We start from the raw sequence: 11,618 nt of genomic DNA on the forward strand, positions 1-11,618 counted from the left end.
CCTGTTGTATGTCTGGAATGTTCCGGGGTCCACATGGCCATTTAGCAACCCGTTCTCACTCCAAACTCGTAAAATACGGACGTTTGGGCAGTGGCTGTCAGCGTCAGAAACGACGCAAAAAGCGCCCTTCAGCGTGTGTGTAGAACACACCAGGCAGAGCAGCAGCTACACGGGGTTTGGAGATGACGTAGCACTAAGAGCGACTATGGTAGCAAGTAGTATAAAAGCCCGAAAATCCGCATAGGGAGATTGGTTGTGGTGGTGGATGGGTCAAACAACACAGGACCTTTACCCAGGAGACTGGGGATCGTGTCCTGCATGTCACGTTTCCTAAACCCAACCATCCCGTTCTTCTTTTCCTAAACCCAACAATCCTGTTCTTGTCCCGCATGTCATGGAAATGTAAGCCCACCCACGACCTTTTCCTTGACCTAACTGCGTCAAAAGTGACACCAATAGTCGCAACCAAACGCGTTTAAATAAAGCGCGTTTAGATCTGACGCTAAAGGAGACTTTTAGCGTCAATAACAACTCCAAAGGCACCTGACCAAGCGTCCGTATTTTACGCGATGGGAGTGAGAATGTGTTGTATTTAGTATAAAGTGTATCCATATACAGTCACATATGGCTAGACCACAAACACTTACAGTTGACCTTGAAAACAGAAGACATATCTCAAGGTCCACTTACTAGCTCTTTCCAGAGCTTTCAACACCATCTTGTGCTTTTTATCAGTGGATAGAATTAGCTCAGTTGTCAAAGTTGCTCACTGAACACATATGTCGAAAAAAGTCTGAGCAGCTTTCCACGATTTCTAATGATAAGATTCATTTCAGGATATTTGTAACACTCAGTTCGTTTTTTTAATTATTGTGTATGGTACAAAGTGTTTTGGGCCAGTGTGCCTCACTTGTTTTACAATACTGCAAGTGGCCACTACACCAAAATCACCTCACAGCCCAACTCTGTTCTTAGGGGCTTGGTTAGTATGAAGGCTACACCAAATCACCTGAAATTATGTGAACACCCAGCAATTCTGTAGAATAATTATATTGTATACTCTGTGCCAAAATAATCTTACCGTTACATTTCCTCACTTATAGTCAATACTATGTAGTGGAAAAGCTAACTTCAACTACAGCTCAAACCTGAACTGCTCCTCGCATTTCTTATTCATTTCACATAAGCAATGCAAACTACAATACAGAAGTTGCTCGGTCTGTATTTTTCAATAAAGCAACATGTCTTGTGTGCTCCTTGAAATAATTCTGTTATTTTTGGAATTGTCTCTTTATTGTAATAGCAGAAGAAATGTTATGTGCCCCCTCAGGCTACAGGCAGAGAGTGAAGGACTCATTCCAGTTCAGACTTAAGAACGGTATAAACAGAATGACACATTTGCTGCCAAATGAGTGGAATGCCACAGCGAACTCACGTTCATATACATTCAACAATAAACTCAGATCATTTCAGCCCCCCCTTAAATGCTGATCTACAGTCAGGACTGTAGTAGTCTATATCCACGACATTCCACTTCCGGGATTGCACTGGTGCCGCAGGAAATTCCGCCGGATGCATGTCTTTCTGCCGATGTCCGTTTCCTTCCGCTTTCTTTGTGTTGTAATTTTAAACTCTGGTGGATTTCTGAGGACTATGGTTAACTGCTCCTCAGATCTCTGTAGGGTAAATCCAGACAGCAGAAATAAATGTAATGTATCAGCTGTAACACCTGAACACAGGGATTTTAAACAGGCAGCTAAAATGGAAGGTAATGAATGGTAGAAATAAAAAGGTAAAAATACTGCATTAGCAACTGAAATGGTTCGCTAAAAGTATTGACTAAACAGTCCAAATAGTTAGCTAAAAGTATTGAGTAAACAGTAGGAATAAATAGCTATTAACGGCTGAAATAGTTAGCTAAAACTACCAGCAGTTCAGATAGTTAAAAGTATTGAACAAACAGTAGGAATAAATAGCTATTAGCGGCTGAAATAGTTAGCTAAAACTACTGACTAAACAGTTGATATAGTAGGCTAAAACTACTGACTAAATAGTTCAAATAGTTAGCTAAAACTACTGACTAAATAGTTCAAATAGTTAGCTAAAACTACTGACTAAACAGTTCAGATAGTTAGTTAAAAGTATTGAATAAACGGTAGAAATAAATAGCTATTAGCGGCTGAAATAGTTAGCTAAAACTACTGACTAAACAGTTAAAATAGTAAGCTAAAACTACTGACTAAACAGTTAAAATAGTAAGCTAAAACTACTGACTAAACAGTTAAAATAGTAAGCTAAAACTACTGACTAAACAGTTCAGATAGTTAGCTAAAAGTAATGAATAAATGGTTTTATTTTTATTTTTTTAATAGTGTTTGGGAATTGTATGAAAGGGTACGTGAGTTCATCTAACTGGGTTGTGGGGGGTACCTCGGACCAAAAAGGTTGGGAACCACTGATGTATGAGAGGGTTTTAGAATTCTGTTGCTTGGCTTAGCTTTCAATTTTGGTGTAATTCAGGTCCTTCGAACAGTCTGCCAGTATGATGTCATTTTTACATTTCTGTTTGTGTACAGTTTATTTAAATAAGATATTGTTCACCAGTGAGCTTTAGAGCTGTTGGTAGATGTACTTTTGAACTTTGGACAGAGTCAGGTTATGCCGACCTTACGCCAAGCGGCTTTTCCAGCGATTCCACTTTTGACAGACAATTTCCAATATGTGAGTAAAATCATGAGAGTCGTGAGTTGGGGCGGCTCCCGTCGTCTCAATCATTTGTTACAAGATGTTCATTAAACTCAGTCCGAGCTGTCTAAGTCTTTTCCCTGTCTTGACGTTCCGACAATATCAGACATGTTTGATATATAATCGTAAGTTTCAAGTAGTAAAATCTTCTACTCTGTGACCAAAAAGGTGTGTAAAATGATTAAATAGGTACAAAACCAAAGCTTACTGGTCATTTTTGCAGACTTACAATCTCCATACCAGAATTCTTGGCTCTGTGCAGGAGCGAAAGTAGGCTACTTGTGGTCCTGGAGTGACAGGAACTGTCAGACTGATTTAGGTTATCAAGCAAATTGGTCTTTATTGTCCCATCTACTGTTTTATATCTATGGGAGGAAAAGCAACTTAGGCTAAAGCATTGTGTTTGCTGTGGAACTATAAGGCCTACTGTCTATTTCCATTTCTACAACATCACTAATAACTTATACTACATACATGCTGAGCTTACATATGAAGCTATATTTATTGTAGTGGCGATTTGTCCTCTGACTTAACAAAAACTCAGAATTAAACAGCCACTGAAGCAACGAAGGCGTGAATCTTATGCAGGGAATAAAAATGTTCATTGTCCAGGCAAGCATGGCGTTTTTTGGCAAACAAACAAACAAACAAACAAACAAAGACCAATGGTGTCTCTGTTGCCCTGGTCGAAAAACAAAAAAAATGCCTCCCCAGTATCTATCCCTGCTTACTAGAGCTGGGCGATATGGGGAAATCAAATATCACGATATTTTTGACCAAATACGTCGATGTCAATATTGCGGCAATAGGGTTGACTATTGGTGTTTTCACAAAATATTTTGCCTACACAATGAGATTTTAGATAAATAATCATCAGTAATGTGGATATAATGACTGAGTGGGTAAAGGCAAATAATAGAACAGTTAGAACAGTCTGGTAAGTTCGGGAAATGACATCACTTTACTGTAATGCAGCCTTTAAAACCAGGAAAAGACAATTGTGTCATATTACAGTATTCCAATATCCATTTCTGTTTGGGTGGCTCATTCTGCCTAGTACCTACCTTAATGTTCCTAGTGTCCTCGGGATAAATTTGACCCATTTTCAAAAAGTTTCTATATCAAAAATGTGAGTTTCTTTTAACCAAATTGTCAAAAAAAGTAATGTGGATGGTTCCATACAACGCTCTTCACAAGTACAATGATCAGTTCACTACTTGAATTTGGGTGTTTTATAGCATTTGAAAAAAAAAAATGCTAAAAGAACGTTGAAAAAAGTGACAAAAATGTCATGGGAAAAAAAAGCTTAAAAAACATGGGGAAAAAACAAAAACTTCAAATAAAGTGCCGAAGAAATCGCTAAAGACATCGAAAAATGTGAGAAAAACTTGGAAAAAAGTGACAAAAACGTCGTAAAAGCTTGAAAAACGCAGTGAAAAGCGAAAGAAAGTGTCACAAAAAAACCCTGACCAAAGTTATCATGACCACCAAAAAAAAATTTTTATTTTATATTTTGACCCAGAAAAATTAAAAGTTCCATGGTCGACGGGAAGACAACACAAGGGTTAAAAGCACTAACACGTAACGCGTTACTCAAAGTAACTACAATAATGATACTAATGCTGCGTTCCAGACACAATTTTTAGCCCGTAAGTTACGACTTCAAGTCACGACTCACGACTTGGTAGTGTTCCAGGCAAAGTCACGACAAACCCTTCTAGCGAGCATTAACGTTAGCTAGCGGCTACCTACCGTTGACGTTAGCTCACGCTAGCTGATACTAGCGATTTCTAGTCGGCAACATATTTTGGGCTTAATTTAATAAACATAACCTGTAGTAGTACACAATCGTATGTGTATTGTTTTGATTACAATGTGTGGAATTACTTTATGTTGCCTATTTATTTCTATTTCTCACGTTAATCACCGGCGTCTGTACAGAATCAACAGGGGTCGACATTGTTGTTTATGTGTGTGTGACGTCAAAAACTGTAACTGGGAGTACAACCATCTGGTACCAGTTCACGGGTAGTAAGTTACGGGTTTGACTGCCGTTCCAGGGCACTTTCACTGGTAGAAGGTTGTGAAAACGCGAGTTACGGGTTGCCTGGAACGCAGCATAATATCATGATCGAATAGCCTATATTTAGTCGTATAATTCAAACAAAACAGCAACAAAACAGAAACTTTTTTTAAACTATTAAATATAACAAAACAACGAATAGCTCCAACAAATGAAGGGCTGATAGTAAAGCTGGAAATATAGAAACATCACAACACTGTGTATCTGATATCTAGTGATTTGTCTCCACCTACTGGCGACCATGTATATCTATCTACTGGCTTGTCGCCATTTTCCGTCGCTGGATGATGATGAAAGTTGCGTAAATGAGGCGCGACAAACAAGGTTTATTTATAAATATATAAAAACAAACACGTCGTGTTTTTGGTTCTCTTATCAGCTGCGGACATGTCTCTCCTACGGTTCCGTGCTTCAGCCAGCAGACTCCAGAGTTTAGTCTTTACAGGTCAGTGTGTGTGTGTGTGCTTTGGTAACGTTATTAGCTGAGCCAAAACTCCATTCACAAGCTGCTGTTTTAGTGTCTTTATAGCATGACCTGGCTGTGATATAACGTTAGCTAACCTTCGACATGGTCAAGGTGTGTGTGCTTTGGTAACGTTATTAGCTGAGCCAAAACTCCATTCACAAGCTGCAGTTTTAGTGTCTTTATAGCATGACCTGGCTGTGATATAACGTTAGCTAACCTTCGACATGGTCAGGGTGTGTGTGCTTTGGTAACGTTATTAGCTGAGCCAAAACTCCATTCACAAGCTGCAGTTTTAGTGTCTTTATAGCATGACCTGGCTGTGATATAACGTTAGCTAACCTTCGACATGGTCAAGGTGTGTGTGCTTTGGTAACGTTATTAGCTGAGCCAAAACTCCATTCACAAGCTGCAGTTTTAGTGTCTTTATAGCATGACCTGGCTGTGATATAACGTTAGCTAACCTTCGACATGGTCAAGGTGTGTGTGCTTTGGTAACGTTATTAGCTGAGCCAAAACTCCATTCACAAAGCTGCTGTTTTAGTGTCTTCCTACAGCATGCTGGCACCTGGCTATGATATAACGGTAGCTAACCTTCGACATTCATCGAAGTAACGTTAACTAATGTTAACAGTGGTGAAGTCTTAATGTATTGTAGTGGGTATAAGGGGGATTTCACAGGGACCTAAGTCTCTCTGCATGTTCTGCAGTGTTAGTTTAGTTTGCTGTCACATTACTTGACCCCATATTTGTGAATACAAAACTATGTTGTTGTGTATCATAGCACAGTTTTAGGTGGGTGTATGGAAATCCTGGAGATTTCTTAGTGGGTATATTGCGTATACCTGCGTATCACGTAGACTACACCACTGGAATCCATAGTGAATCCTACATGTGCACTGGGTGCAGACAGCTCCCCGTTATGTATCTCTGTCGTTTCTGATGTGATTTGTTCAGGGTGTTCCCGGCGGGAAGCCAGCGGAGCGGTGAAGGACAAGGAGCCGCTGAAGAAAGCTAAAACCCCGCAGGGACGGTTTGACAGCCCCGAGGAGAAGAGCAACCCTGTTCTGCAAAGTAAGCATTGTGCAGGGGACTCTGTCTTTGGTTTGGGCTCAGGCTGCACTACGTGTTCTTGCAAAATAAGATGAGAATATTAAACCGAAGAAATTGCAAAGTGCTATTATCTTTGTAGTCTGCTGGTCAAAATCTCTGCTGAATTATGAGGTCAGGGCTGCACGATATGAGGAAAATATATAAATGCGATTATTTTGACTGATATTACGATTGCAATATGATTCACGATATTGAAGGTAATGATGATGTTTGTATCATTATTCTCATTTTCATTGACTAATATTAAGTCTTAAAAAATGGAAATGATTATAGTGTGATTTTTGCGAGGATCTGTACCAAACAAAGATGTTTTCTTTAGTCTGTAGGATATGATTTGTAGGTCGGGACGTCTCAGCATCACAATACTTCATTCAGAATGGTTTGACACATATTTTGCCTTTAACAAATATTGTGCCCCTCTGCGATTTGGATATTGCACCAGTCCACATTGCGATTTCAATAAAATTGCGATTTATGCTGCGTTCCAGGCAACCCGTAACTCGTGCTTTCACAACCTTCTACCTGTGAAAGTGCCCTGGAACGGCAGTCAAACCCGCAACTTACTACCTGTGAACTCGTACCAGATGGTTGTACTCCCAGTTACAGTTTTTGACGTCACACACACATAAACAACAATGGCGACCCCTGTTGATGCTGTACAGACGCCGGTGATTAACGGTGAGAAATAGAAATAAATAGACATAAATAGGCAACGTAAAGTAAGTCTGCACATTGTAATCAAAACAATACACATACTATTGTGTACTACTACAGGTTATGTTTATTAAATGAAGCCCAAAATATGTCGCCGACTAGAAATCGCTAGTATCAGCTAGCGTTAGGTAGCCTAACCTGAACCATGCCAACGGCACAATGTTTAGCTAGCCAGCTCGTGACTTTGCCTGGAACGCTACCAAGTCGTGAGTTGTGACTTGAAGTTGTAACTTACGGGCTAAAAATTGTGTCTGGAATTCAGCATAATTGTGCAGCCCTATATGAGATCAACTAGAATTGTAACTCTTCAGACAGATAACGCGTTCGATGATCAATAATAACAATAATGAAATAGCGATGCACAGTATATCTGTGCCGATATATTATCTTCCAATAAATGAAAAAATGAAATTATTTTGATTGTTCCAATAATTGAGTGTTAATGTTAGAATCAGCTTTTAATGGCTAGGTAAGTGTGAACACATACAATCATGTTAAATGTTGAGCAATGGTTCTTTGACTGAATGAACACAAGTCTAATCATTAGAGGGATTTATAAATAGATTCCGATTATGAAGAATGCTAGTAAAACTGGCATTTCTTGTGTCGATTAAATTTTTTTTAAAAGTTGTATTGAAAGAGAAAAACTAAACATCAGTTTAAAAATGTAGCCTTTCTTGTCCAATTCACATTTTTGCAATTGCAAGAATAATGTTGGTTTGTCTATTGACATTGGCCACAATAGACAGATTTGTTATTGGACCTGAAATTCCATATCAGTGCAATGTGGATTTGCTGGCATAAGTTTGTGAAGAATATGATCAGAATACCTCATTCGAAAATAGAGCCCGACCGATAAAGGATTTCTAAGGCCGATATCGATACAAATATTTGGTGATTTAAAAATCTAATATTCCGATATATCGGTCGATATATATATATTATTTTTTATTTTTTTTTTTTTTAAATCCAGAAACGCATTACAAAACAAACAGATTTCCCTAACATTAGTTATTTGAGTCCTCACTAAAATAATATGATAATGCAGTTTAAAAATAAACTTGTTTGTTTTATTGTCACAACAAATATATTAAAGTTCTGATAAATAAAATGTATAAAAATACAAACTTAAGATATGAAACTTAAAGTCCTTTGAACAAAAACACAATAACAACAAAAATCAAAGAGTTGCCAACAGGGAGGTTGTAGAGCACCCTCTGGTGGACATACTATTCAACGCCAACACTCCGAACATGGTTGAAGGAGGTTTTGTCCGTTTTTATTTTATTTTTTAAATATTCATTTTTCGGCCATTATAAATACAGATACCGATAGTTTGGAAAATGCCTAATATCGGCCCGCCGATATATCGGTCTGGCTCTATTAGAAATGCATAAGGATCACATTGTCCCATAGATGAACTTGAACTGATCATTTTAACAGTAAATACACTCAGTTGCCAGTTTATTAGCTACAGCTAGCTAAAACTAATGCAGTGTAATACATCAGTAAATCACCGTTTGTGAAGCTTCTAATGTTCACTCTGTGTTGAAACTGTTTTAGAGGCTGTAGTTTGCGGTTCTATTTCATTGTAGTGCATTATACATCACTCAGTATAATGTAAAACAATTCATCAACAGTACAAACTGCAACCTTCAAACCGTGACTATAAAGTTAACCCTCATGTTATCCTCGGGTCAAATTTGACCTGTTTTCAAAGATTTTTTTATGTCAAAAATCTGGGTTTCTTTGAACCAAATTGCCCAAAAATAACATGAATGCATGGATGTACTTTTTCGCAGGAACAATTTATGACTACTTCCATTGAATTTTGGGTGTTTTATTCAATGTTATAGCAATTGACACATGGTTTTAAAACAGTATCCTGACTTAACTTTGACATCCTTTGATCTTAACTATTAGTCAAAATAATTCATATTTTTTGCTTTGTTTTTACTCAAGTTAGGTATAATGTCATATAAATTAGGTTTATTGACCATGAATAAAAAAAGCGCTGAATAATGCAACAAAAACGTCTGAAAAAGTCGACGGGAAGACAACACAAGGGTTAAATCTTGAGTGTCAAGGTTCCTTCTTGACCGTAGACACAAAAAGGTCCACTTACTTGCATTTTCCAGAACTTTCAACTGCATCTTTGTGTGGAGTTTGCTCAGTTGTCAGTATTGAACTTCGGAAGTTAGAACTCCCATCAGCTGAGGAAGACCATGACATTTGGTTAAAAGCTCAGGAAAAGGCTTGTACGTAAGTGGACCATGAGTTAAGAAATGCTGTCAAAGTGCATAAAAAAGTCAACATTAACCTTGATGAAGAGAGGGGAGTGCTGGCTGCATTAGTTGTAGCTATAGGTGGACCTAATACATTGTAAACTGTATATTTTGAAGTAAAGCAGTTGTGGGAGGAAATATTCTAAGGCTGCAACCAATGATTATTTTCTTTGTTAAATAATCTGTCGATTTATTTTCTCGTTTTTTCATGGAAAATGTCAAGAAATGGTGAAATATCAGTGTTTCCCAAAGGCCAAGATGACGTCCTCAAATGTCTTGTTTGGTCCACGACTCAGATATTCAGTTAACTGTCACAGAGGAGAGAAGAGACTAGAAAAAATTCATATTTAAGAAGCTGGAATCAGAGAATGTTTAGGTTTTTTTTTTTTTTTTTTATATATATATATAAAAAATGACTCAAACCGATTAATCAATTATCAAAATAGTTAAAATGTAATAGTTGGCAACTAATTGATTAATCTTTGCAGCTCTGTATCATCTTATCTAAAGCAGTGTTTCTCAAACTGATCCATTCCCTTGTCGTCCTCCAGAGTTCCCTGATGATGTGAACCCTGTAACCAAGGAGAAGGGGGGTCCTCGGGGTCCAGAGCCCACCCGCTACGGAGACTGGGAGAGAAAGGGCCGCTGTGTAGACTTCTAGTTCAACACTCATAAATCTGATATATCACACCTGTATATGGATATTTATAGCCAGTGGCACTTTTTAAACAGTTGATTTGTTTAAATGTCAGCTCAGAAGGTGAGAATAACTGTTCCTGACTGACTGTATTCTTACTCACAGGGAGCAAGGAGAACTCCTGCATACATTAGGGACATCTTCGCTAAGTGTGCTTTAAAGTGTTTTTTCAACCTGGACCCTAATTTCCTATGTTTTTGTGTCTTAAGTGACTGATGGGAACAACAATCTTTAACATTAAGCGAGATTGCTGCAGTAAGTTAATGGGCCAATTGTGCAGCTTGTATTTAGCTTACCTTCACAAAAGTGCTGGTTTTGCCACTGACAGGCTCAGATTAATATTGTAAGTGTCTGACGACATTATGGAAAGGATTTCTAAGGAGGTTGACTTTTCTGTTGTAGAGTAAGTTCCTTTTTTTAACATAAAAACATCTGCGAAATTGCGTTCGCTAAACCCACCAGACTCCATGTAAATAAACAGTAATTTTAGCATCGTAAAATACACTTCATTGAAAGTCGACAGAAACAAAATAAGACTATGAAAAGCCGTTTTGGGTTGTCTTTCCACTTTTCCAACCATCACAACTCTAGTTTTGGTTGAAATAAACACATAGTTTACAGATTTACATACAAATTACATTACAAATATGTTGGCTCTATGCACGCTAAAAGTATTGCTTTTTTAAATAGAGTCTGGTGGGTTTAGCGCTAGTAACTTCAGAGCTGTTTCTGGTTAAACGGAAAGGTCTCAAATAGGTTTTAAAGGTCTATCTCTGAAGGCATCCTTTCCATAATGTTGTCAGACACTTAGAATATTAATCTGAGTCTGTCAGTGGCAAAACAAGCACTTCTGTGAAGGTAAATACGAGCTGGACAATTGTCCTATTAACTGCCGACTGCAGCGATCTTGCTTAATACTGGACCAATGTCAAAGACTGTTGTTCCCATCAGTCACTTAGACCCAAAAACAGAAAAATAGGCTTGAAAAAAAACGGTAGTTACCCTGTTAAGTGTAATCTGGCTGTTGAGTTTGTGCATTTTGTTAAAGTGTCATGCTAAAAAAAAAAAAAAAAAAATGTCATGAAAAATGACTTCTATGTGAAGCTCCAAGACACGGTTTGCACATTGATGGTGTTTTGTTGCAGGTGAGAGTGAGGCTGGTTCTGAGTGCTGGTCCTGTAGGATGAATGTGTTCTGTCCAAGTATGAATGTTAGGATCTGTTAAAACAATAAGTTCAAACCAGTCATTTTAAAACGGCAGTCAACAATCTGTTTTCCTCCCAATAACTGCACTTGTTTCACACTGGACATGTGATTATAACGGGATCATCACACTGGGATGACTCACAGGATTCCAAATGCCATCTGTAGGTGAAGGATTGGATAGATCATATGGGATTTCCGTTGGTTTCAAAGAAAAATAAACAAATCATTAATTAATAGGTTACACGTTTCATTTTTTAATTAATTTTGAAGAGGTTTTATGAAGAATATAACCATGTTTTGATATGAGAAAGA

At 37.9% G+C, this 11,618-nt stretch overlaps 1 protein-coding gene and 1 long non-coding RNA gene across 2 annotated transcripts; both read left to right on the forward strand.

Annotated features, from left to right (window-relative positions):
* Positions 1-5,089: 5,089 nt before the first annotated feature.
* Positions 5,090-10,173, forward strand: sdhaf4 (succinate dehydrogenase complex assembly factor 4). Its single transcript, XM_031304713.2, has 3 exons — positions 5,090-5,273; positions 6,249-6,365; positions 9,955-10,173. The coding sequence occupies exons 1-3, from the start codon at positions 5,216-5,218 to the stop codon at positions 10,062-10,064; spliced, it is 285 nt and encodes a 94-aa protein (XP_031160573.1). The 5' UTR covers positions 5,090-5,215; the 3' UTR covers positions 10,065-10,173.
* Positions 7,081-7,390, forward strand: LOC116053629. The gene is made up of 2 exons (XR_004105895.2): positions 7,081-7,127; positions 7,231-7,390. It is a non-coding gene; the product is annotated as an uncharacterized LOC116053629 (long non-coding RNA).
* Positions 10,174-11,618: the final 1,445 nt, after the last annotated feature.

This window comes from Sander lucioperca, chromosome 15 (assembly GCF_008315115.2).
Source record: "Sander lucioperca isolate FBNREF2018 chromosome 15, SLUC_FBN_1.2, whole genome shotgun sequence".
NCBI classification, from domain to species: Eukaryota; Metazoa; Chordata; class Actinopteri; order Perciformes; family Percidae; genus Sander; species Sander lucioperca.